The sequence below is a fragment of the Mesocricetus auratus genome, unplaced genomic scaffold (assembly GCF_017639785.1).
Source record: "Mesocricetus auratus isolate SY011 unplaced genomic scaffold, BCM_Maur_2.0 Super-Scaffold_100043, whole genome shotgun sequence".
Lineage (NCBI taxonomy): Eukaryota > Metazoa > Chordata > Mammalia > Rodentia > Cricetidae > Mesocricetus > Mesocricetus auratus.
The window spans coordinates 5,553,868-5,581,718 of NW_024429220.1; the positions used below are offsets into that span (position 1 = coordinate 5,553,868).

General features: G+C 44.5%; 1 protein-coding gene and 1 long non-coding RNA gene across 3 annotated transcripts in view; one reads left to right on the forward strand and one right to left on the reverse strand.

Moving 5' to 3' along the window:
- The window catches only part of Rsbn1l (round spermatid basic protein 1 like), a 56,188-nt gene extending 42,899 nt beyond the window's left edge, over window positions 1-13,289 (reverse strand). The window contains exon 1 of one of the 2 annotated variants that reach the window (XM_040735140.1): window positions 12,698-13,289. In XM_040735140.1, the coding sequence (XP_040591074.1) occupies window positions 12,698-13,262 (565 nt within the window). In that variant the 5' untranslated portion in view covers window positions 13,263-13,289. The remainder of the gene's footprint in view (window positions 1-12,697) is intronic. The other variant, XM_040735139.1, reaches the window with a different exon arrangement.
- A 347-nt stretch (window positions 13,290-13,636) lies between these two features.
- LOC121135830 lies at window positions 13,637-14,812 on the forward strand. The gene is made up of 2 exons (XR_005872951.1): window positions 13,637-13,947; window positions 14,728-14,812. It is a non-coding gene; the product is annotated as an uncharacterized LOC121135830 (long non-coding RNA).
- The last annotated feature ends 13,039 nt before the right edge of the window (window positions 14,813-27,851 follow it).

The following is a 27,851-nucleotide window of genomic DNA, read 5'->3' on the forward strand; positions in this document are numbered from 1 at the left end:
CACTTCCTTAGCAGGCAGCCATCCCGGCACTTTGGAGAAGGAGCACCACATGAGGGGGGCCTGAAGCCTAGGGCTTCGGCTGTCGGCCCCTGTAAGAACCTCTGGCCACTCATCTCGTGTCTGAGGACAGAGTGTGGGACTTTGCTGGGTTTTCTCTAACAACCGCAAAGGTTGATGGGAACACACACAGACACAGACACACACACAGACACAGACAGACACACACACAGACACACACACACACACACACACAGACACAGACACACACACACACACAGACAGACACAGCCCCCACCCCAGAGAGGACCCAAAAGGTAAACTGCCTTTTCTTAGGCTGGTAAAATGCTTCCCACAATTGGCTAGCACCCTGACTCATCCCCCTGAACCCACAGTGGAAGGAGAGAACTAACTCCTGAAAGCTATCTTCAACGACGTCCAATGTTTGCCATAACATTTGCTCTCGTGCATACTCTCTGTCTCTGTCTCATACAGTTTTTTTTTTGTTTTAATTGTACACCTGCCTTCCCTTTCTTCCTTTCCTTTTGACAGGATCTCACGTGGCCCATCTTGCTTCCGTTCCCCAAGTAATTAAAGTGTGTGCTGCAGCAACTAACTCAGAACTGCTTTTAGGTTGCACAAGTCAGTAATGGCCCTCTGCATCGTCCAAAGAGCCCAGACCCATTTGGCAAGGAGTCAAGAGGCCCCAGGGCCCCAGGGACATCCGAGCCTCCTGAGCCTCTTCTCTGCTCCTAGGAGGCAGCCTCCAGGGACTCAGTCTGAAGTAAGTTGTACGTTTCCTATAGCAGGAACTGTTAGTGGGAATGGGAATCTGAGAGGGAAGCTTCTCCTCCCTCAAGCATCTGAAAGTGTACTTCCAGAAAGGGTAGTTGCCATCAGGCCTTAGAAAATTAATCTCAGTAGTTTCCTGGAATAGAAAGACCTACATCTTGTATCCATCGAGATCCTGGATTTCATGTAAGGATCGCCTGCCCATATGATGATCCCAAAGCTAAGACCATCTAATGAGATTGATTTTACGAGTCTCAGATAGACATAGTGACTCATACCTTTAAGCCTGGCACTCAGGAGACAGTGGCAGGGGGATCTCTGTGAGTTCCAGACCAGCCAAAACTGTCTCAAACAATAATAAAAACAAAAAGACAAGGTCTCCATATATAGCCTTGGCTGGCCTGAAACTCATAGAGATCCCCCTGCCTCTGCCTCTGCAATGCTATGATTAAAGGCATGTGCCACCATGCCCACCTGATGCTGAGATTTTGAAGAGACCCTGTGCTTAAAGAAAACTTGGCCATAATCACCACTTCATCAGTGTCTAAAAGTAGCATCTTCATATGTAATATGCTCCATCAGGATTGACAGAAACCAGGCGGCTGCTGACCTCACGGCAGTAATTGTAGTAGATCACTCTGCAGACTATACACTCTGGTCTGTTAAGTGTCCGTGAGCGGCACCTCTGACAAAGGCTGAAAAGTTTGAGCTTGCTGCAATTAACATCAATTCCACTCTTCTCCTTGAAGAGCACCTGGTTTCAGTTTCCGGCACGCACATCAAGATTCACAGCAGCTACAACTCCAGTCCCAGTAGTTACCACGTGCCCCTCTCGTCTCTACGGGCGCCAGGCACATCCGTGGTGCAAACATAAAAGCAAAAGCACTCATATACACAAATCTAAACACAATTTCTACAAAAGACGCTCTGCCCCGATGTGGCAACAGAGTGACCTGCAGCCATTAGCAATGCCCTTGATTACCAGAGCCTGCAAACTGCGAGTCAGTCCTCTTAGAGTTCCCTTTCAGGACAAGTTCAAAGAAGTTTTAGCCACAGCTCAGGTTTCTCCAGGATCAACATGATCTGGGTCTCTTGAACCAGTCCAGGAACCCAATGGCAGCAGAGACACCCAAGCTTGCCTTCTTTTCTTTAGCAGGGCTACTTCCACAGGCACTGACTGCCCCCGGGCAGCTCTTCCCGGTAGGAAGTCCAGTCCTCCTCCACATGTTTCATTGTCATTAGCAAACCGCCCACAAGAGAGCCTGAGTACACAAGAGCCGGGAGTCAGGGACGCCCAACAGCGGGCCAGCCTGGCACTGGGTGACTTCACTGACTTTCCTCCTTGCTTTTCCCAGCTAGAGGCGGGCAGGTCAAAAGGGCGGTCCGCTGTCAACAAAACCATGCAGGTTCTTGAGCATAAGGACAGAGCTGAGGTGAGCAGCACTGAGGACAAGGTTGTGCCAGCAGCTGTAGTGGCTGTGGTTAGGTGGCTATCAGGCCAGAGAGCCAGGCTGTGCTTAAAGCAGGCGGTGAGCTCCCCGCGGAGCCAAGGGTAGCACCGCAGCACCAAGCTCTAGTGCTGTGGCTGTGGCTGTGGTGGTGACAGCTTCCGCTGCTGCTGCTCATCTCTCACTATCAACTCTGCCACCTCCACCCCTGCAACCTATGACTTTATACCCTTGTAGACATTTCTTCATGGTAACAAGTACAGGCCTGAACTGCAAAAGGTTAGTATGTTAGTATGGCATCAGATAACTTTCCTGTGGGAATTCTATTTAGTTCAATTTACAATGAATCTAAATAAAAATTTAAGCAATTATACATACACGTGCACAAAAGAAAAAGCAATGACTGGAAAAAAATCACAAACTTATTAAGGCCTCCTGATTTTTGTGCTTTTCTTCTACTGCATATTGCACAACATGAATATTTTCACTCATGAATATAGTAAATCTAAGAGACTAGAGATGGCCCAGTGGTTAAGAGCACAGACCTGCTCTTCCAGAGGACCTGGGTTTGATTCCCAACATTTGTGTAGCTGATAGTAATTGATAGCCTCTTCTGACCTCCAAAAGCAACGCACAAGTGGAACACATACACATATGCAGACAATACCCACACACATGCAAATAAGTCTCAAATACTCTGTTTTACAATATAATGAACAGCTATTCTGAGGGTAACCAATTTTGACAACTCATTATTAACCACGCATAATTTCATCACCCACACACTTCATTTCCTTTTGAACTTTCAAGCTATTGATAACTATCTCTTATGCTTACTTTAGTCTGTCCATTGTCTGTAAATTCCTAGTCAACTTCTAATCTTATTATCACCCTTTTGTGTTCACAGTTTGAAAGACCTGCCAAAACTTTTCAGAATGACAAGGATCTCTTCTGGGCTGAAATATATGCAATTCATTAATTTCTCCCAACACTTATCAAATACCCAGAAGATGAAAGCTTGGCTAAAAATTAAATAACGGCAAATACAAATTTCACAGAGTTGAGCCAGGCAGTGGTGGTGCACACCTTTAATCCCAGCACTTGGAAGGCAAAGGCAGGCAGATCTCTGAGTTTGAAGCCAGCCTGGTCTACAGAGCAAGTTCCAGGACAGGCTCCAAAGCTACAGAGAGAGACCGTGCTCACGAAACAACAACAACAAGAAACAACAACAACAAAAAACAACAAAAAAACACACGTGAACTCAGTACTAATTTTAAGTTACATCTAATAAGAGATCTCTAAAATAAGGTATATGGCTCAAATTCAGTTCTACAGGCCTACACACAATTTTTAAATCATATGCTTATTTTCTCCATCTGAAGTCACAAATTTACGTACGAATAAATCCAGTTTTCTTCGTTTAATGATTTATTTTTATTTTATGTGTATTGGTGTTTTGCCTTCAGGTATGTCTGTGTGAGGATGTCAGGTCCCCTGGAACTGGAGTTACAGACAGTTGTGAGCTGGGAATTGAACCCAGATCCTTTGGGAAAGCAGCCAATGCTCTTAACAAGACTGAGCCTGAATAAATCCAATTTTCTTGCTACAGATTTAACAACCAATATGCCTTACTACATATTCCTTCTAAAAGTAGTTAACTTTCTGTGTTCAGAATATCAGCTATTTCATCAATTACAAGAAAAAATTTAGCCGGGTGGTGGTGGAGTACAACTTTAATTCCAGCACTCAGGAGGCAGAGGCAGGTGGATCAATGTGAGTTCAAGACCAGCCTGGTCTACAAGAGCTAGATCCAGGACAGCCGCCAAAGCCACAAAGAAAGAAAGAAAGAAAGAAAGAAAGAAAGAAAGAAAGAAAGAAAGAAAGAAAGAAAGAAAGAAAGAAAGAAAGAAAGAAAGAAAGAAAGAAAGAAAGAAAGAAAGAAAGAAAGAAAGAAAGAAAGAAAGAAAGAAAGAAAGAAAGAAAGAAAGAAAGAAAGAAAGAAAGAAAGAAAGAAAGAAAGAAAGAAAGAAAGAAAGAAAGAAAGAAAGAAAGAAAGAAAGAAAGAAAGAAAGAAAGAAAGAAAGAAAGAAAGAAAGAAAGAAAGAAAGAAAGAAAGAAAGAAAGAAAGAAAAGAAAGAAAGAAAGAAAGAAAGAAAGAAAGAAAGAAAGAAAGAAAGAAAGAAAGAAAGAAAGAAAGAAAGAAAGAAAGAAAGAAAGAAAGAAAGAAAGAAAGAAAGAAAGAAAGAAAGAAAGAAAGAAAGAAAGAAAGAAAGATCACTTTTACTAATATAGTAGGGAAAAGCCCTTCTGTGTATATGTTGTCCTATTGGTTGATAAATAAAGCACTGTTGGGCAATAGGGAAGCAAGATAGGTGGGACTAGGAGTCAAGGAGGATTCTGGGAAATGTAGTCAAGAGTAGGGAGTCACCATGTGATCACAGGAAGCGAGGATGCTTGAGGCTGCATCCTTGGTAAAACCTTATAAAAATATCTATCAGTAATAATGGGTTAATAATTAAGTCAGAGCTAGCCGATAAGAAACCATAGCAAATGGCCAACAGCTTCACAATTAATATAGTGTCTCGTGTGTTATTTGGGGGCAGAGACAGTGGTGGGACCCAGGCAGCTGGTGGGAAAGAATACATGTTACATAGTATGTCTTCAATACTATTAATTATCTCTCACCTATACTTTCAGCCAATCCATTATACTAATACCAAGTATTTTTCCGACATTATCACCCTGCAAAAAACAAACAAAAACCTACACTACTAATGCCCACAAAATGAAGTGTAAACTCCTGTACTGACAAAAATAAGAGAATGTGAGACTTTCAACTACTATGCCATCTATCTCCCAATTGAGCACAAAAGCCTCAAATCTCAGGGCTGGTGAGATGGTTCCACACATACAGGTTGAGTGAGAACAGCCCATTACCCCAGTTGGACCCATCTGAGCACTTGGTCCCCAGTAGCCGGCAGTTTGGAGAGGGTCCACCATTGCTGGCGGGGCCGTGTCACTGGGGGATCGAGCTCCATCTCTGGCTGGCTCTCTCTGTGTTGTATCTCTCAGCTCCTACTCCTGCGGCCTGCTACCATGCTTCCCTACCCTGGCAGGGTCTTATCCTCTAGAGCCATAAGCCAAAATAAACTCTTCCTTCTGTGAAGTTACTCCTGTCACGGTGTTTTACCACAGCAGCAGCAAAGCAATTAACACAAGGATTAAGGCACTTGATACCAAGTTTAGCAACCTAACTTCAGTCCCCAGGAGAGAACTGACTACAGAAAGTTGTTCCCCATGTCTACAAGCCCACCGTGGCACATGCCCCCACCACCACACCAATACATGCAAAATAAGTGATAGAACTTTTAGTCATCAATCTCATTCAAACCGCTCTACTCACAGACCACTGAATATTCCATGCACAGTAATCTTCCACTAATCGTTTTAAAAGTGTTTTTTGCATGAGTGCATGGGGGGCACAGGGTGCCAGAAAGAGGCACTGGATCTCTTGGAACTGGAATTACAGGCAGTTGTGAGCCACAACTGTGTTGGGAACTGAACTTCAATCCTCTTCAAGAGTATCAAGTGCTTTTAACCAGTTATTTTTATTCTAGCAAAAAAAAAAAAAAAGTAACTTTTAGCCAGGTGGTAGTGGCGCATGCCTTTAATCCCAGCACTCCTGAAACAGAGGCAAGCAGATCGCTGTGAGTTCAAGATCAGCCTGGTCTACAGGAGCTAGTTTCAGGACAGTCTCCAAAGCTACACAGAGAAACCCTGTCTCAAAAAACTAAAATCATAATCATAACTTTTGTATTTCTCCATATCCTATTTTAAACAGTTCACCTATAATTTTGAAAGGTTTAATTCACTGAGGAAGGTAGAAAGTAACTTAAAGCCTTTGAAATGCTCATTTCTTTCACAAAGCAAGTATAGGCTGTTGAGGTGTTTCACTAGGTAAAGCACTTCCCAGCAAGCCCAACAACAACAATGCTCAATCCTGGGACCTACATGGTGGAGGGAACAATGGGCTCCTTCCTGAAAGATGTCCTCTGAACTCTACACACGTTACAGCAATGCACACACCTCCATATATACACAAAAATGAACAGTCTCACCCTTACAACACAGCAACACGTTATACAAATAGTACACACATGGTATTTCCAAACACCAGATTTCAGCTATCAGCTATTCAGAGAAGCTAAAGGGTTTCAATATGCTAGACAGAAAAGGAAGGCTGGGAATTCTCATCCCTCAGGAATAGTCACAATGAAAACAAGCAAGCAAAAGAGAATGGAGCTAGAGATGGCTCAGTGGTTAAGAGCACTGGCTGCTTTTCAGAGAACTCATGTTCAGTTTCCACATGGTGGCTCCTGGCTGTCTGTAATTCTAGTTCCAGAGATCCATACCCTCTTCTGGCCCCAGGCACCAGGCTCACATGTGGTGCACAGACATACATGCAGACAAAGCACCCACACATATTAAATAAACAAATAAATAAATCCTAAGGGTACATTAAGCCCCTAGATTTTTATAAACAATGCCTACAAAATGGCAGGCTCCTATCATTCCAGCAGCCACCCTGTGAAAAGGTAACATCATCAGCAATGGAGAAGACTTACATCATTGGTAGGAAAATGAAAACAACTGGAGACACAGTAAGTGAATGAAGCCAGTCTTTAAAAAGACAAACAGCGTATACACATGGCTCCTGGGTTTTACACATAAAGCTACGAGTGTGGACAGGTGACATGAAAGCAGAAATGAAACTGTCTAAGGGGAGGGACTCACGGAAGGGACAGAGAGGTTCAAGAAAAGGGAGGATAGAGCATAAGAGTATGTGTTCAACACTCAATACACTTGGACAAAGCTTCACAAGATTGTTCAAATGTATATATGTGTGTGTGTGTGTGTGTGTGTCTGTGTGTGTGTGTGAAGAGTCAAAGAATTAAATACACAGAGGAACACGTCAAAACAAGGCTGAAATTCAGTATCTCCTCTAAAAACACACTTAAGCAATGGGAAGAAAGAGAAACATAAAGACCACCTTAGGTGTAATTAGAAGATATTATAACTATAACTGGAATATAAAGCGTAGAAAAACAACAACTGGGTAAAATGGTAAATGCTTTGATATAACAAGTCAGAGAAATGAGGACAAGCTCGTCTTCAGTACTCTACCACTAAGGTATACCCCAACTTGAAAGCAATGTTGGAAATGGGAGGCAGCTGGCAAAGAGGGCAGAACGCCCAGACTCCTCAGGAAAGGAGGTGGGAATCAGAATTTCTGTCAGAATGGCTCCAGGCCCAGGAGCTCCCCCTGAGGAAGGGAGGGTTGAGATGAAAGCAGGGAACAGAGGGAGTTTATGAACTAGCTAGCAAGACCTTGGCTTCCTTCTCACCAATCACCAGCACCCTGCTACCTAAATGTATCTCTGCGAGGCTGACGTGACCGCACCGAGAGACTGGGTTTCTCTGTGAGGGAAAAGTAAGACATCACAAACGGGAGAGGCAGAAATAGTAAGACTTGCCTTCTAGGAAGAGAGTAAGCCAGCTATCTCCCTCCTGCCCCACAAAAGCCAAGCACCTGAGAAAGGCCCGAGAATACACAGAGGAGAAGGCAGACATCTGCAGACAGGGAGAGTGGCCCTCCAGAACTGAACCACCGCGGCAGGATACTCATCTCAGGCTCCCAGCTTCCACCCGTGAAGACCCTAGGCTGGGTGAGGAAGCCATTCTGTCCAGCATCTGACCCGAAAGAGACAAAAACGAAGTTTAGTCTGAAGAAGCAGTGAGTGCTTAACCCAGAAAAAAAAACCATGAGCTCAGTAAGCCCTACCTATACATGTTCAGGAGCTCTCGATGAATGTTGGTAACTTTCTCTTAAATATGAAAGAACTGCTAAAAATAACACCGATTTGAGGGCAGCCTCCAAATAAATGAGACCAAAACAAACAGGAAAAAAAGATTAGCAGAACCAAAAGCAAGGCAGGAAACAGAACATTTCAAAGAAACTATAATTAGCATCCTTGAATAACAGAGATGCTGAGCCCACAAAAAAAAAAAAGATATTGTAATATAGGAACAAAAGCACAAGGACTTATGCTTTTCTTTTTTTTTTTCAAAGCTCAATTTTTAAAAACTAGTGTAAGGTCAGCCCCAGTTGCCTAATGGATAAGGCATTGGCCTCCTAAAAACCAGTGAAAGGGCTAACATAGAATAGACCACTTCTTAGAGATCAGTTTCTCTGAATATCAACTTTAGAAGGCAGAAAATTACAGAACACTATCTTCAAACTTTCCAGAGCAAGTAGCTTGAGAAAAAAAACCCTCAGCAGATAAACAGCCAAGTGTGGGGGTAAAATGAAAACCCAAAAAAGTAGTTTCTACGTGTTCCTTACAGTACGCAGCTGAGAGAGTCAACTAGAAAGCAGGGACGCAGAAAAAGGACACAACAGAAATGACAGGCACTGCAGGCTGTCAGCCGGACAGCTTTACAACGACGCAGGCCTTGAGGAAGCCACCCGGACTCAGTCAGGAAGAAGGTACAGATTTAGACACATGGAAAAGTGTACTAAGAAGCATGTTGGAAAGCTGCTGGCGGGTACAGAAAGACTTCACTAGGCGCATGCGGGAGGGGGGGAGGGAGGGGGGGTGCACAAAAACAATAGGCTACCCAACACAATCTTAGTGAACTATTAGCTCTCAGCAGTGCCAGTAGGATGAAAACTCTTAACTACGGCGCTAAGAAGATGGTTCAGTGGATAAGACAGCACGCTGCTTACACGTGAGAACTTGGGTTCAAATTCCCAGCACCCATGTAAGAAACCAGGCGTGGCTGAATGTGACTGCCACCCCAGCACTAGGGGACAAAGACAGGTGAATCCATAGAGCACTCAGACCTGTCAACTTAGCCACAGGCATGCTTTTCAGTTCAGGGAGAGATGGTATCTCAAGGTAGTAAGGTAGAAAGCAATAGAAAACACCCAAATTCCTGTTCCGGCCTCTGCATGGGCATGCACCCCACATACAACACACACTACACAGATACAGACAGAAAGCATTCCATTATTGGAATGTGTGAAAGTGCATGATACCTTCAGTACACCATTTTACTTTCCACTTTTTCTTGTTAAAGACAGAGTCTCACTAGGTAGCTCAGGCTGGCCCAACACCCTAAATCCTCTGGCTCCCTCTCAAATGCTCAGATTACAGGCATGAATCATCATGTCTAGTTCTGGATTTTACAATTCAAACCTCATTTGGTGTTACAAAAAATTGAGTAGCTCATCTGGTTATTTTGTAATTTTAAAAATCCACTGGGCGGTGGTGGCGCACGCCTTTAATCTCAGCACTCGGGAGGCAGAGGTAGGCGGATCTCTGTGAGTTCGAGGCCTGGCTGGACCGACAGCCTCCAAAACAATACAGAGAAACCCTGTCTCGTAAAACCAAAAAAAAAAAAAAAAAAAAAAAAATCCATTCAGACATGGGGTGGTGGTGGCACACACCTTTAGTCCCAGCACTCAGGAGGCAGAGGCAGGAGGATCTCTGAGTTCAAGGTCAGCCTGGTCTACAGAGCAAGTTCCAGGACAGGCTCCAAAACAATACAGAGAAACCCTGTCTCCAAAAACTAAAAAAAAAAAAAAAAAAAAAAAATTAGAAAAGTAGATCTCAGTTCTGCACCTGTATTAAATAAATATGGCTCTTGTATTTACATAGGGGTTTTTAGAAACCTGAACTACTTTTTTGTTGTTTGTTTTTGTTGTTTTGAGACAGGGTGTCCCTTTGTAGCTCAGTCTAACCAACTACCACGTAGAGCAAACAGGCTGGCCTCAGCCTCTTTAGTGCTGGGGTTCCAGGTGTGAGCCACTACATCTGGTTAGAGCCCTCCACACCTGAGCAGATGCTAGCTACATTTACCTAACAGAAAGCCTTCGGATAAAATAAACATTTAACAACTCTTGAGTCGGAAGCATGGCTAATAATTTTCTTACCTCTACAATAAATTAAAGGTGGGTCAGTCCTAATCTGCCTTTAAAGCTAGGAGGGATAGATGAGCAGATTAAGAAAGTTCTAATCTAGGCACCTTGAATACAGAGCTGATGTGGTATGTACCTCCTGCCTCTGCCTCCCGAGTGCTGGGACTAAAGGTGTGCACCACCAACGCCAGGCTACTTTTCTATTCTTTTTTGGTTTGGTTGACAGGGTTTCTCTGTGTATCCCTGGCTGTCAGAGATCCATCTGCCTCTGCCTCCTGGGTGCTGGAATAAAGGCGTGCACCACCACGGCCCAGCAAGATCAATTTTTCTTAAATGTCTTTATACTTAATTTCTGGTACTAAGTCTGGTAAATCAATGAGCTATGGGTAATAAAGGGGCGAGTGAGCTAGAATCGCCAGCTTTTTAGAGATTAATTAAAAGTGCACACTTCAATCACTTAGTCATTACTAAGACTTGTATAAAAGGCACGGAAAAATAAACACTGCAGGATAAACAAGTGCTTGTATACTTGCAACAGTACCTATGAAACAGTATATCTAGAATCTTGTTATTTTGCTAGCATTTTTTTGTTAAAGTAGAACCCAGATTGAGTTCAAACTCTAGAATCCACCAAAACACTGAAAAGTTCTCTTTTGCTTTGACTTCAATTTTTTTTCTCAATAAAGTGTTTATTTGACATCTAGCTACTTGTGGTGGCCCATATCTTTAATCCCAGAAGGAGGATCTCTGTGAGTTTGAGGCTAGCCTGGTCTACAGAGTGAGTTCCAGAGCAGCCAGAACTACACAGAGCAACCCTGTCTTGGAAAAAACAAAAAATTAAAAAAGGAGGGAAAAAAAAAAACAGTAAACATCTAATCATTATCCCACATAGGTTATGGGAAACTCTCTTCCCCACATCTTAATGTGAAAACTATTGCTGCTTATACTTAAAACTAATACATAGCCCACAAAATAGAGTTTAGGTTTGGGGGTTACATTTATTTGGAGGGCACATTGTGTCACAGAGGATCTGGAGATCAGAGGACACCTTGTGAGAAGCTGGTTCTCTCCATCCTGTGGGTCCCTGGGACTGAACCCAGAGGGTGGGGTCATGCTACACAGCCAAACGCCTGAGCCATCTCAGCACTCTCCCAAAGGAGGGTTTTAAACGCCCTTTAAAACGGAAAATCTTGCTCACACATATAATACATATGTATATATTACACACGCACACATATATACACACACCCAACACATTTTAAGTCAATAATGTTTCTTAAAATACTTATTTCTTTTCATCAGTCAAGCACTCCATCAACAGAGTCCACTTCTGCACAAAACACGGGAAACGCCGATGGGAAGCTTACACAAGTAAGTATGATTCCAACTGCGTATGGATCGACCCCGAAGCATTTTATAACTTAAATTTTCTATGTAACCAATGCAACATAGAGAATAAAAATGCTAACCACCTAAAACTCAAGAGCAGAAGGAAAATAAATTTCATACTAAAAACATTCGTGAGGCAACAACACTAAAAACACAGGGGCTACGCTGACTGGGATAAGAGTACAGGCCCACTAGCTTGGCTTAGATGTAGACATTTACATAGTCCCGTGTAGCAGTCTTTTAAATTGTGAATAATTCTATTCATATAATTTCTCTAGATCTAAGCTAGCATTAGATCACCAAGGCTAAAACTGCTCGGCATTTCACTTGCATTCCAAAACAAAACAGAAAACTTCACAACACTGTGTGACAATGACAACGTATATTTACATAACCTCGTGATCACATAGAGATCTACTTTCCAAGCCGTCCACTTGGTATTACGATCGCTTCTCTACACAGCTACAGATAACTAAGGACCCTTATTTTAAAGAAATTCTGAAAGCTATGCTAGCTTACACTACAAAAGAATACTGGAAAAGGGCATTTAAGGAGAAAAATTTCCCATTTTTTTTAATGCAGAAACACCCTGGAGTTACTTGTTTTGGGCAAAGAACGTCAAAGCATCTGATGTTATCATTTGCTGGGGGTGGGCGGAGACGGCTGAAAGCTTCAGAGGGGTAGCGTTTAAAACGGGACTGCTCAAAACACTCAGAACACGGAGCAGCTCGCAAGGTGAAAGACGGGCTCCTCAGAAACGGCGCGCTCGAAGGCCCGCGCTCGAAGCCCCGCACACTGCCTCTTTTCCCCAACGGGGATGAGACGTCCGGGTCCCCGAAGCTTACGCCATACACCCACCACCCACGAGGGGGACAGGATTTTCCGGGGCTGGAGGCTCCCTGCGACCACGTCCGCTCCCCCGGGTAACCCGTAAGAGCCGGTCCTCCTCTCCGTCCCTATGCCAGCACACCCCGGCGACTGCTCCCCGAGACCCGTCCCCCGCGTCCCTGCAGCGCCTGACCCGGGAAGGGAGACCCGGGCGTCCCGGCCGCGCTGCGCCCGCGCGCTCCCCTTCCCCGCCGGCACCCACCTCGCGGCGGCGGCGGCGGCTTGGCCTCTCCGTTCTCATGGCGGCCGGCGGCGCCCAGGCCGTGCCTGCGCTTCTCGCGGTCGCGCCGGTCCTTGGGTCTGCGCGGCTTGGCGGCGGCGGCGGCGGCGGCGGGCGGCGGGGCGGCGGGCGGGAGCAGGGCGAGCAGCGGCGACGGGGCGGCCGGCAGTCTGCGCGCCGGCGGCTGAGGAGACGAGGAAGCGGGGGCCGAGGAGGCGGCCGGGCTCGCCGGGAAGGAGAAGCAGCTCCGCGGAGAGGCCGGCGAGGCGGCGGCGGCGGCGGGGGCGGCGGCGGGCAGAGCCGCGAAGCTCCAAGCCGCGGGGCTGCCGAAGCTCCGAGGCGACGGTGCGGCGGGCGGCTGCCTGCCGTGCCCGCCGCTGCCCCCCTCGCCGTTCACCCTCCGCGGCGCCTTCTTCTCCTCCGTCCGAACCTTCTTGGCGGGCATGGGGGTGACCGGCTGCCGCGAGGCCGGCTGCAGCTTGCCACACGCCTCCTTCCCCGCCAGCACGGCCACCGCGCAGTACGCGGGGCCCGGCGGCTCCGCCATTTTGCGCTCCTCTCGTATTTACTCTCGTCCGCTCCCCGGCGCGGGGGCACGGGGCGGGGTCCCCGGGCCTCGGCCGAGCTTCCATTGGGCTACTGAACTGAGGGATCCTTGAACTCACCAATCAGAGGCGCGGACTTAAGCCGCCGGGGCGGGGTTAGCGAGCGGGCTTTCCTGGGAGGTCAGAGGCCCGCTCGGCGCAGCCGGCGGCGGACCTGCGGGGACGGAGGCGGGAGCTCGGGGAGCGCGGCCCCGCGGGAGGAAGAGTGTCGCGAATCCGATGGACTCGTGCGAGACGCCTCGTCGTAACGAGAGTTTCCTGCAGAGCTGCAACTGGGGTCGCTTCGGAGCATGGAGATGAAAGTCACCCTGGGGGGGGAGGGTTGAACTGAGCCTGGGTGCCGGCCGCACCCTTAACTCGCCGAGGGAACTCCGTTAGCGCTGTTTGTGTTTGAAAAAGAAGGGGTTCTGCGTTTCAGGGTTAGCGCGGTGAGAGTTCGCCGAGCGTGTGCGTCGACTTTTCAGTCTCGAAAGATAAGGATCTGGAATTGGGGGGTGTGGGTTACAGCCCAGGAGAAAACCTGAGACAAGAGCATCGCGCCTTTAACTCTTAGACCCTCGCAAGGCTGCACGGAAAGGTAGCAAGTCATCAGATCGCCGGGGAAAAGAGACGTTCTGCAGTTTACAGGTGCCTTTCGAGAATATTCTACCGACCTCGGGAAATTGGAATGCTTTCTTATTTTGCTACCTTTTATTCTCATCCCCACTTCCTTAGGACATGGAATCTTTAATGTTGTTTATAAATACATTTTTTAGTCTGTTTGGGGTTTTGTTTTGTTTTATTGAGTCATAGTCTCTCTATGTAGTCCTAGCTGTCCTGAAACTGTACACTAGCCTGGCCTCAAACTCACAGACATCTGCCTGCCTCTGCACCGCCCCCAAACCATCTCCACCCCACCCGCAGTGCTGGGATTAAAGGTGCCTGACTTCATGTTTTAGTTTTTACATAAGCAAGATTGTTAATATTAAGAGTAGTTCCTGTAGCTAGACCTAGAAAGATAAATTTCGAATATTTTCTCTAATGCATGAAATCTGGGTTTGAATCTACACACACACACACACACACACACACACACACACACACACACACACACACGCTTGACATAAAGGTACAGGGGGAGTTGGAAATACGAAAGGCAATGAGGGGAAGAAAGAGTTACCTCGTGTTCTCTTCCGGGGATGAATATGTATATGTATATGGCTTGGAAGCAGAGGACTTTGCAGGACAGTGGTATGAATATGTGCAAACAAGGATATATACGTATATGAAAACCTCATAATGAAACAATGCTAAATAAGAAAATTAAATGAAGACTGTTTACTTCTGTAGGCCATCCGATTTGGACATGAACAGTATCAGTCGGTCTAACGATCTTTTAAAAATGCATTTTTCCATTCTCTCTTTTAGAAATCATTTGCTTGTACAGTGGGGCTGAGTGTCCAAGAAGGGAGTGACCGTTTCATGATCTACTAAATAAATATACAACTATTGATTTATGCTCTCAAATATTAAGTGTCAAAATAAGCATTTCCTAGCAGTGAGAGCAGGCGCCGGCACATGCTGGCAGCGTGTCTTCGTTAACGGTAGCATATAGGAGAGAAGCTAAGGACTGTCACTCTCCTGTTCACAGCTGCTGGCCAGAGCCACTTTACCTGGCAAGACCTCTGCCGTCTGAGGCGGAAAATGAGTGGGCTTGACTATTATATCCATATCTAGCATTTTCAAGATGTGCAACATCACGCTGAAACCATTACAATTAATTTCTCATCACACGTGGTGATACAGTCCTGTGATCCTAGCATTTCAGAGGTAGGAGCAAGAGGACAAGAAGTTCAAGGTCTTTCAAAGCCAACCTGGCCTACGGGAATACCTGTCTAAAAAAGTAAAGCCAAATACATTTTTTTTTGGTTTTTCGAGACAGGGTTTCTCTGTATTGTTTTGGAGGCTGTCCTGGAACTCACTCTGTAGACCAGGCTGGCCTCGAACTCACAGAGATCCACCTGCCTCTGCCTCCCCAGTGCTGGGATTAAAGGCGTGCGCCACCACCACCTGGCTAAGGCAAATACATTTTTAAATATTTTCTTTATTTTTACTGTATGTGTACCAGTGTTTGCCGGTGCCTGTGGCTGCCAAAAGAGAGCTTGGTACTCAAGATGTATTTATTATGTATATAGTGTTCTGCCTGCAGGCCAGAAGCGAGCACCAGATCTCATTATAGAAGGTTGTGAGCCACCATGTGGTTGCTATGAATTGAACTCAGGACCTCTGGAAGAACAGCCAGAACTCTTAACCTCTGAGCAATCTCTCCAGCTCCAAGTATCCCCTGGAATTTCAGTTACAGACAGTTGTGAGCTGCCTTAATAGGAAACAAATTCATGTCCTCTGCAAGATCAACAAGTGCCCTTACCCATCAGCCATCTCTCCAGCCCCTAAAATAACTTTTGTAGCTACTGAGTAAAGAAGAGTGCCTTTTTTTTATCAGTTGGTGTCATGCCAGGAAATTTGTACCACTCGTCTCCTACACTGTAATTCAGAAAATCTGCCCTTAAGTTCAAAGTGCACTGTGTATGAAGTTATTATTTCTTGATCCTGTAATATACTGCTACCATGCCTGCTCCTAAACTTGAATCTGAGCAAGCAAGAATATGGTTGTGGACACTCATGCATCTTTATAAATAAAAATAACAAACTGGTAGTTTGAACGAGAATGTCCCCAACAGGGTTGCTTGAGTGTATGGTCCCAGGTAGTGGAACTGTTTGGGAAGGATTAGGAGGTGTGGCCATGGAGTGAGTGTCGCTTGTTAGAATAGATGTGTCATTGAGGTGGGGTTTGGAGTTTCAAAGGCTCCTGCCAGGCTCACTTGCTCTCTACCTGCTGCCTGTGGGTCAGGATGTAAAGCTCAACCAGTGCTCCAGCAACATGGCTGTCTGCTTCCTGTCCTGATAATAGTGGACTAATGCCCTGGAACTATGAGCAAACCCCCAGTTAAATGCTTTTTAAGAAGTTGCCTGGTCGGCCAGGTGGTGGTGGGGCACACCTTTAATCCCAGCACTCGGGAGGCAGAGGCAGGCAGATCTCTGTGAGTTCGAGGCCTGGCTGGACCGACAGCCTCCAAAACAATACAGAGAAACCCTGTCTCGTAAAACCAAAAAAAAAAATAGAAGTTGCCTGGTCATGATACCCTTTCACAGCCCTAGAACAGTAACTGAAACAAGTCTGATCTGCTGCTTTAGACAAACTTCCACAATGATATGGAAAGCCAATTTTAAACTTAGAATTTTCAGAGCCCCGCCTTTACCCCACTGATTCCATGCTTACATTCTCCTGCCCCAACTCTCCACCCACTATACAAAAAAAAAGTGCATATGCACAGTATGTTTACATTAAGTCGTACACTGTGTTCCTGGAAACAGTGACATGACATGTCAGTGTGCCCTGGGATCCAGGAAAGTATTGCAGACTCCCAGCAGGTTTGACAACATGGTCCTCTTGCCCTTGCAGTGGGAACACAGCTGTGTAGAAAGGGACATTTTACCTAGCCCTGAGGACAGTACTGTGCTGTAAAACATGCTTAATTATAGCTAAGTTCCAGGGTAGTAGCCAGTAAAATTGTGTCTCTGTATGTATGACCAGCATTTCCTTTCAACTGTGTCAGACCTAGTAGTGCTTAACTGGGAAAGAATTCCTACCTCTGTCATCAGCACCTTCTGGCATAATCTTTGTTTGTGTCTACATGTGCATAGTATGCAAGCCAGAGAACAGCCTCAGGTGTTGAACCTTGGATGCCATCCAGCTTCTCTCTTTTTTTTTAAGACAAGCTCTCTCACTGGAACTTTTTGGTTTTACGAGACAGGGTTTCTCTGTATTGTTTTGGAGGCTGTCGGTCCAGCCAGGCCTCGAACTCACAGGGATCTGCCTGCCTCTGCCTCCCGAGTGCTGGGATTAAAGGCGTGCGCCACCACCGCCCAGCTCTCACTGGAACTTACATGGGCTTTTTAAAATAGCAAACAGTGGGCTCATCTCCAAGTTCCTTTACTCACTGAGCCACATCTCCAGGCCTGTGAATTTTGTTTTAAAGATTTGTTGTTGTTGTTTTTGGTTTTTCAAGACTGGGTTTTTCTGTGTAGCCCTGGCTGTCCTGGAACTCACTCTGAAGGTCAGGCTCACAGGGATCCACCTATCTCTGACTCCCAAGTTTGGGGAATAAAGGTGTGTACCACCACTGCCTGGCAAAATATTTGTTTTTCTCTGTGTATGTACATGTGGGTGCCCATCGATGCCAGAAACAGACAGCAGATCCCCTGAAACTGGGTTTACCTGGGGTTGTGAGCTACCCAGTGTGGAGGCTGGCATCTGAACTCAGGTCCTCTGCAAGAACAGCAAGTTTCTCCCCAGCCCTGTGTGACTCTTTAAAACATTTACTAAGAGTCAAATGTAGAAAGTAGCCACATAGTGTAGCATGGTAAATAAAAGACCAGAGACTGATGCTGGGGCTCAAACTTCAGGTTGAAGATCCCAGAAGCAAAACAGCTAAACCACTTACTCATACCTCTACCTCAGACTGAAAAGGCTGATCCTGTCTTCACAAGCTCTCAGCAATCCTCAGACTGCTGCCTCTCCTCAGCGTAACTGCAGAATGTATCTCTACATGAGACCCTTTGCTCTTCATACCTCCCTAGTGCTGGGATTAAAAAGCCTGTGATCCCAAGTACTGAGATCACCTGTGTGTGAGCTGTTTCTACTTAGGACTGGATCAATTTCATGTAATGAGTGTGGCTTAGAGCTAACAGAGACCCGTCTACCTGTTAACCCTGAGTCCTGGGACTAAAGGCGTGTTCCACCACTGCCTAGCTTCTATAGCTAACTCGTATAATATGACTGCTTTGCTACTTGGATCTCCAGTGGCTTTAATAAATAGCAATGTATTGCCACAATTTACCCCTTTTTGTCTTAATACAAAAAAAAGAAGGCTACAACTAACAAGAACTGTATATAATAAATACAATAAGTATATGCAATATATACAGGCAGTAAATTCATCAACAATGTCTAGTTCATTTGCATTTGACAAATTCAGAGAAACTACTTCATTATCTATCCTATCTTGGAAAGTCCAAAACCTTGTACCTAATTTACTTACTTTCTATTCCAATTTGCTTTACCAACTCGAAATTATCTTTTTATGTCTTTCAATCTCATATACTTTACATTTGTTTAGTGAGTTTCTTTTCTGAATATGGTAAACAAGGAAAACTATAACTATACTATCTAGTCTTCAAGTCCCTCAGAGACCCAAGAAGGAAATATTAACTAAGTAACAGGAAGGGCAAGCAAGTGACTTCCAAAAAATGCGAGAAACAACAGAAACAGCTGGCTGCCTGGACAGTCACCCAAGTGTCTTCTGCAACATTGGGACATCTATCTTTGATCTATAGGCCTAGCCTCTCTGACAGACTTTCCTGTGAAGCAGGATTTTCTGAAGGGCTGTCCCACCTTATAAGGTTTGCAGTCACTCTCTTTTGTGTCCTGTTTGTCCTATTTGGACAGCACACTGTCAGCAGTTGAGGCAAGGGCACTTTCTTGCCCAGTGGCTACTTTTGCCACAAAGAAGGTAAACTCCATGTGGAGTTTCTTCGATGCCCATCATCTTCTCTGTAGTAGATTGGTGCTGCCAGGAGCAGACATGTTTCATTGTCATAAAAAAAGAACCTATATCATTAAAACACCTTAAATGCCATATTCTGTAGATCTCTGAATTGTTTGAAAACGACCTGTCTTTCTAAAATGTATCTCTGTTTGACTTTGAAAACATACCCAATGTGATTACAAGTTTGATTGTAATAGTTGACTAATTACTAACCTACATTTCCTTATTATCTTATACAGTTGGTATTAATAGCTTTCAAGGACTAGAAATTTGCATTACATTGATATAAATGAGCTGTACAGGTACAATACAGTATTAGAAACATATGTACAGTATGTTTTAACCAATTGATTTTAAATTTGTATCATTATACAGTATTTGTATACAACATACAAAAGTCTAATCCTACATAAAATATTTAAAACTACTAGTTGCTTTTTAGAAGTAGATTCAATAATCTACCTTCTTACCTCATATCTATGTCCTCCTTTTTTCAGCATAGATTCAATAATCTATCCTTTTTATCCTGTAATAGCTGTATTCCTTTTTTTTTCTTTTTCATAACAAAAACCTTGAATCTAATCCTCTTTCTTCAACTCTTCCTGACCATAACCAACATCTTGTAACCAATCCTCCTAAATAATGGCAAATATCCATAACCTATTGAATGACAAAAAAAACACCCACCCCATGTGGACATCATGTTCTTAAAGTTACTTCCTTCTGTCTAGGGATGATAACATCTTTAGGGGATCCTTAAAAGAAAATTTTGGGTTAACTATAAAGCTGTATCAGTTTTTGTCCAGTCTCTGCATAATGAGTTAGTGCAGGGTTTGTCTTACCCTGGTTAGAGTAGTCTGTGAGGCTGGATCATCTCAGCTGGCCACCTTGAAATTGTTCTAAACAGTTTGTAGTCCAAAGATCTTTAGCTGGTGTTGCTTATCTTAACGAAGTTGTCATAGTCCTGGTGAAATTGTCATTGTGGGGTCCTGTCTTCTTTTTGTTGTTGTTGTTGCTTGTTTGTTTGTTTTTCAAGACAATTTTTCTCTGTGTTAACAGTCCGGCCTGTCCTGAAACTCACCTTGTAGATCACGCTCATCTCAAACTCACTGAGATCTGCCTGCCTCTACCTCTCAAATGGTGGGATTAAAGGCATGCACCACCACTGCCTTACTTGGATTCAATCTTCTTTTGGGAGACTTCAGAGATTGCATTAGCTAAAATTATTCCTTTTCCTAGTAATTTTTTTCCAGGTAGTTCTCTCTTCTTCTGTGGATGCTTATTTGTCCAAAGTTCTTCAAGATATTTGTTTTTATTTTCCTGAAAAGACAAAAGCAAAACCCTTCCACAACCCTAGGGATGTTCCTAATCTAATTTTTATCAATTTAGATGTATGGCTTCTCCTGAATTTTTTCATTTTCTCTTCTAAAGCTCTTCTATCATACAAAGCAGTATGTTTTCTTACAATAGGCATTAGGGTTTTTTAAAATTGCTCTGGGAAGGTGGTTCCTCAATGGTGGCAGGAAATGACTGAACCGAATTTGACATGGGGGCTTTCAAGAGTTCCCTCAAAGTATCTACTGATGGCAAAGGATTACCTTGATAATCCCTTATTGACCTATATTCCTTTGTCCAATGACTGCCTTTGCCACACTTTATGCACAATCCTGGAGGGAGAAGTGTTCTACTTGGATTATGTTTCTAAAAAGCATTCCTTCTATCAACTCCCTGTTTACAATTCCTTCTAAAGTGACCTTGTTCCACAATTAAAACATTTGACATTTCGATTTTTCTTTAAACCTTTGAAATCACTTCTCCTATCCATGTGTCATCATCATGGTCATGAGTTTCAATATCAATTCTATCTCAGATTCAATCCTCCAAAGGTGCTGATCTTGTTCTTAAAGGTCAAATTATCCTTTGTATCGGGCATTAGCATTTTCAGAAGCCGTGTTTTTGATTGTTATCTTTCTAGCTTCTGAATCTGATGACAGCCTTTGTAAGAAGTCTGTGACTGCTTCTGTTGGGCCATGTATGACTTTTGTAAATGGTTCGATTTTCTTTCCTGCTTTCTCAATTCTATCCCCAGCATTCAAAGCTGCTGCATGGTATAAGCCCAAGAGGTGACCATCACATAGACATCGCCTTTCTAAAGTAGCATGACCTCCTTCTCCAAGAGTTTGACCTTGGGAGACAGCCACACCTCTTGCTTTAGCCTTTTGTTCAGGGTTCTTAGCCTCTTCTCCGAACCAGGAAATCCATTGTAATTGTGGTCCAGGCTCTAGGGCAGCTTTAATCAAATCTATCCAGTCTACAGGGATAGCCCTATTACAGACTGACCACGTGTTTATCGTTTGCTTCATAAATGGTGAATGGATGCCATGTGAGTACACCTTCCTTGAATTTCCCTGAATCTAACATTGTCATAGGTTTTCAAGTAGCTCTTATAGAATCTCCTTCATTTGGCACTTCCTGTAAGGTTACTGGATATACTAAAGGTAGTTAGTTCTCTTAAGACTTTAGAGTGTTCCTTTTTTTAACCTTAAAATGCAGTGATGAGTTTGTTTCTCCATGCAATTCCTCAGCCTTGGTTTGAATATCTCTATAATCTGTTTTAATAATTCTCTAAGGTCTGCAACTTAGCAAACATATCAACCAACTCTTTTTAGAGAACCAAGAATTATCAAACCAACAACAAAGATTATCAAAATGATAATTAACAGTATGTCAACCATGGTTAAGTTCATTATCCCTTCATGTTCATTTTTAAACCATCCATATGTAATCATATGCAGGCCTAATTTTTTTTATTTTAATATTCCTTTCTCCACCCAGCCATATCACTCCTGTCTCTACCTCCCTAGTGCTGGGATCAAAGGTGTGCAATCTTTTACTCTTCACTCTTGTGTAGACCAGAGTGGCCTTGAACTCACAGAGACCCATCTGCGTGTCTCCTGAGTCCTGAGATTAAAGATGTGTGCTACCACCACCAGGCTCTATGGCTTTCTAATATGCCTGACCTCTATGTCTGTGGCTAGCTTTGTATTCTGAACTCTCAGGCAAATTTTAATAAATCATAAATAATATATCACCACAATAGTCTTTTTTTATTTGTTTGGCCTGGAATTCAAGATCTCCCCACCCCCTTCCTGAGTGCTGTGTTAGAGGAATTCGACACTACACCCTGTGAGTTCGAGGCCAGCCTGGTCTACAGAGTGAGTTCCAGGACAGCCTCCAAAGCAATACAGAGAAACCCTGTCTCGAGAAACCAAAAAAAAAAAAGGGGGGGTAGCCAAGATCAGAAAGCAACCTGGTCACTTAGTGATTTGCTTCCCTCCCCTTCCTCTCATTTGTCAATAATCTTTAGAAATGTGAATTAGATCCTATTACTTGTTCCCTCATTATATCTGTCGTTGGCTTCCTACTTCACTTTGACTCTGTCCCATTTTTAACAGGGTCTAGAGAGAGAAGCGCTATTCCAAATCATCTGTTCCTCATACACAAATATCTCTGGGCATGAATTTTTCACAAAAAGAGACTCCCAGGTGGTGGTGGTGCACTCCTTTAATCCCAGCACTTGGAAGGCAGAGGCAGCCAGATGTCTGTGAGTTTGAGGCCAGTGTGATCTACAGAGAGAGTTCCAGCACAGGGCAGTTACACAGAGAAACCATGTCTCAGACAACAACAACAACAACAACAAGAAAGAAAGGGAGGAAGGAAGGAAGGAAGGAAGGAAGGAGAAAAAGAAGAAAGAGACATTCTTTCTCATGAAGCTTGTTCCTAGACCTTTCCAGATCTTCCCTATCTTAGAGCCTGTGTACACACTGCTTGAAATGTGTAGGGTTTTTTCTTTTAGATTTTTAAATTTTTTATGTGTGGGGGTATTATGTCTGCATGTATGTCTATACACCATATGCATGTAGTGCTCACAAGAGGGCATCAGATCCCCTGAAACTGAAGTTACAGGCAGCGGTAAATAGGCACCAGGAACCAAACCCAGGTTTGAGTGTGAGCTACCATGCCTGCCTCCTTTCTCATTTTGTTGGTGTGCGTGCGTGCGTGCGTGGACATGCAAGTGTGTTGGTGTATGTGTGAAGGGCAGAGAATAACTCTTGGGAGCTGGCACTCTCTTTCCAGTGGGGATTAAGCTCAGGCTGTCAGGCTCATACACCATCTGCCTTTCCAGCCTGTACCTCTCACCATTTTCTTTCCTGTTCTTTTCTTTTAGTTATTTGCTTGTTCATTTGTACCTTTAGAAAACGTAACCTGAAATCTGTTACATGCATAATTATCAAATGTAAACTCATAGAGACAATGAATGTAAAGAAAATCTAGGTGGCCTAGGGTTTTTCATGGACCTGGGATCCAACTCAATAAACATAGTCCAGGAAAGAAAAATTTTAAACTGAACTTTATTAAAATTGAGGTTTTCTGTTTTGCAAAGGAAATTGTCAAGAGACTAAAGAGAAGAGCTCAGCGTGGTGCAGGCCTGCAATGCCAGCACTGGGGAAATAGTGGCAACGGGCCCAGAGGTAGAGCTCATCCTTGACTGCAGAGTCGGGTCCAGGCCCAGAGAGAGGTAGAGCTCATCCTTGACTGCAGAGTCAGGTCCAGGCCCAGAGGTAAAGCTCATCCTTGACTGCATAGTCGGGTCCAGGCCCAGAGAGAGGTAGAGCTCATCCTTGCCTGCATAGTCGGGTCCAGGCCGCGCCCTTCCCGCCACTTGAGAAAGTATGAGGGGGCTTTGGGTCTGAGATGGTTTAGCCTCTGGACTGCACTCTTCAGGTATTTTGTCTTGTTGTTTGAGATAAGAATTTGAGCTGTATCTGAGGTAGATCTTGCCCACACTTTCCAAATGCTAGGCAGGACTGTAAGTATACACCACCACACCCACCCAGTTTCTATTCCCTCTTTTTTAATTTTGAGACAGGGTTTCATGAGGTCCAGGCTGGCTTCAAATTCACCATGTAGCAAGATACCCTTGACCTTAACCTGTTATCTTGGTCCTGCCGCTCCACCTGCCAGGGGCTGAGTTTTTAGGTGTGCACTGCCGTAACAGTTTTAGTGGTGCTGGGAATGGACCAAGAGCTTCATACATACTATGAGCACTCTGTTAATGCATAACTAAGCCCTTATATGCTGAATCATGCTAATGGCATTCTGTTAAAGTCAGTCTTGAACCAAGACATAAACACATCAACAAGTTTGAAAATTAGAGGAAGAAGGCATTTTTGATTTAAAAAAATCTTCAATTATCCCACATGAACACAACTCTATTTGTACTTTGATGCATTCATTTGATTTATTAGATATGTATTAAATGTATCAATACAAAGCCACAGCTCTCCTTTTAAAAGGAATAAAAGATAGTTTATTATAGAACCATTTTGAGTGACTGGAAACACAAATTTAGGTTACCTCAATTCCATAGTTCAATGTGAAAGCAGTTTTGTGAAATTTTATAGTTCTTTTTTTAATTTAAATTAGAAACAAGCTTGCGTCACATGTCAATCCCAGCTCCCACTCCCTTCCCTTCTTCCCCCCCATCCCCACTCCACTCCCCAGGGAGGGTGAGGTCCTCCAGGAGGGATCTCCAGAGTCTGTCATTTCATCCAGGGCAGGGCCTAGGCCCTCCCCCAAGAGTCCAGGCCGAGAGAGCTTCCCTCACTGTGGGATGAGCAGCCAAAGTCCATTTGTATGCCAGGGATAAATACTAATCTACTACCCAAGGCCCCATAGAGTACCTAGGCCTCCTCACTGACATACACATTCAGGGGGTCTGGATCAGCCCCATGCTGGCCTCCCAGCCATCAGTCTGGGGTCCAAGAGCTCCCCCTTGTTCAGGTCAGCTGTTTCTGGGTGTTAAACCAGCCCAGTCTTGACCCCTTTGCTCATCAGTCCTCCGTCTCTTGTCACTGGATTCCAGGAGTTCAGCTCAGTGTTTAGCTGTGGGTGTCTGCCTCTGCTTCTATCAGGCGCTGGATGAAGGTTCTGTATAATGTGTTGACTTCCTGCTTGCCACCTGGGTCCTGTTACTGCTTTCAGCCCCCAAGTAACACACAAGACACTATATTAATTATGAAGTTGTTGCCCGTTTGCTTTGTTTCTTATCGGCCAGCTCTGACTTAATCATTGACCCCAAATCACCAATATATATTTTTATAAGGACTTATCTTTCTGAGAACACCAGACTTGCGTTCTCTCCTCCAGGGATCATATCTCAATGACTCTCCTCACTATATTTCCCAGAATCCTCCTAGACTCCTAGTCCCACCTATCTTGCCTCCCTATTGGCCAACAGTGCTTTATTTACACCAAACATATACACAGAAGGACTTTCTCCATCAGTTCTGTTTCCCAGACTCTCTGGCAGTGGGATTGTATGTGCAAATCAAAACAACTCTGAGATACTACCTTACATCCTGTCAGAATGGCTAAAATCAGTAACAGTTTATTCTGGAGAAGATGTGGAGAAAGGGGAACACTCCTCCATTGCTGGTGGGAGTGCCAACTCATACAGCCAATTTGGAAATCAGTATGGAGATTCCTCAGGAAAACAGGAATCAATCTACCACAAGACCCAGCAATTCCACTCTTAGGCATATATCCAAAAGATGCCCATTCATACAACAAGGACGTCTGTTCTACTATATTCATAGCAGCATTATTTATAATAGACAGAACCTGGAAGCAACCTAGATGTCCCTCAACTGAAGAGTGGATAGAGAAAATGTGGTACATTTACACAATGGAGTACTATTCAGAAAAAAAAAATGGAATTTTGAAATTCGCAGGCAAATGGATGGCACTAGAAGAAACCATTCTGAGTGAGGTAACCCAGTCAAAAAAAGACAAGCATGGTATGTACTCATATATGGACTTTAGAAGTTTTATATATTTATAGAACAAAGAAAGTCATAAATCAAGCAGAATGTAAAGTACATTGGTGGGTACTGTTCCGTGGGAACTTCCGGCTCACACCTGCATGGACCGCCCCGCCCCATCCTCCCCTCGCACCCTACTCACAGCTTATAGAGTCTCCAAAGGAAAGGGACCAAAGCCCAGCTCCACATTGTGGAGGCTACTGAGGTTTCCTCCCCTGATGCTGCCAGCCACCCCAATCACTGTCTAAGCTTTCAGCTTTCCACCATGCTTGGACACAAACCCAGCTAGTGGTGGACACATCATCACCCCTCGCCTACCCTCTGTAAGACCTCCCTGCTTTAGCTGGGCCATGCAACTTCTCTGGCCTCAACCTCGGAGACCATTGAACCTGTCCAGGAGTTGTTTTGCCCTCAGTAAACCTGTTGTTACACATTTTCAATTCAGTTTTATCTGGTTTACTACATCAGCAGAGAAACTTACTATTTAGGGCAGAAAACATCTTAGGTATACCAGAGAGGCAAGTACAACCAGATGGAGGAAGCTTTTCTATAGGGTCAAGATGCTATTTAATGACATTTTTAGCTTTTGGGTTGGTGAAAGTCAGAAGTCTGTTAAATACATATGTATGTATGTATATGTGTATGTATGTATGTATACATATGTATGTGTCAGAAGGTGTTAGTTCTGACACAGGGGTGGGGAAGGAATGACTGTTTCAGTGGGCTTGGACTAGCCCGAGATAAGGCAGCCTCTAGACCTGCAACATTGCAATCTCCACAGCACTGAAATTCTCAGTCTCTGTAGACACAGCTTCTTTTCAGGAAATGTCTGTGATGGTCTTAGCACCATGCTGTTTACAACATGGAGTCTAATAGGAAAGTTACATCCATGGAAAACTCATTCTCACTGAGTTCTGTTGTGTCAGAGTTTATATACACGTCATGCATGTATGCAGAATGGGGTGCAGAGAGGCAGTCCAGCTGGCTCATCCGGTACTCATGCCCAGGAGGAGCAAGGTTTTGTCTTTGAACCTGGGTCTGGAATGGTCCCATTCTACAGTTCTTGTTGCTGGCTCCTCCCCTTCCTTATTCACAGACTCTGCCTTGCTACATTGTTCTTCATCTTGTACTAGGTCACCAGGGGCCAGAGATGTCCGTGTCCCTCAGTCATCAGTCAATGCTGGCAGCTTATTCTCAGTACACTGGGGCACCATGGGCTCCAGTCTGGAACAGACTCAGTGGCCCAGCTACATAGCAGATGGCAGGGGTCAGGCTACTGGAGTTATGTTCAGGAAGCTGTCTCCTGTGCCAGTTCATTCAAGGGTACACCCACTTTCCCTCCTAAGAGGTTCAGGGTGGCTGGATTCATGTTGAGGTCTTTGATCTGTTTGTGCATGGTGATAGATATGGATCTATCTGCAGTCTATATGTTAGTGGATATTAGACACAGAGCGAAGGGTAACCAGCCTACAATCCACAACCCTGGAGAAGCCAGGAAACAAGGAGGCCCCTAAGAGAAACATATATGCCCCCACCCCCGCCAGAAAGGGAAATAGACAAGATCTTCTGAGTAAATCGGGAGAATGGGCGAGGGAGGAGGGAAGGAGGATAGAGAGGAGGGGAGAGGGGATGGTGGAAGGAGAACATGAGGGATCAGAAAGAGTTCGGGGAAGGACAGAGAGGAGAGGGAGGAAGGAGACATCTTGACAGAGGGAGCCATGATAGGCTTAAAGAGAAAGCTAACACTAGAGGTATCCAGGGATCCACAAGGGTGACCCCAGCCAAGAATCTAAGCAATAGTGGAGAGGCTGCCTTAAATGCCCTTCCCCTATAATGAGATTGATGTCTACCTGAAAGGCCATCCTAGAGCCTTCATCCAGTAGCAAAAGCAGAGATCCACAACTAAATACTGAGCCGAACTCCTTGAATCCAGTTGCAGAGAGGGAAGAGTGATGAGCAAAGGGGTCAAGACCATCTTGATGAAACCCACAGAAACAGC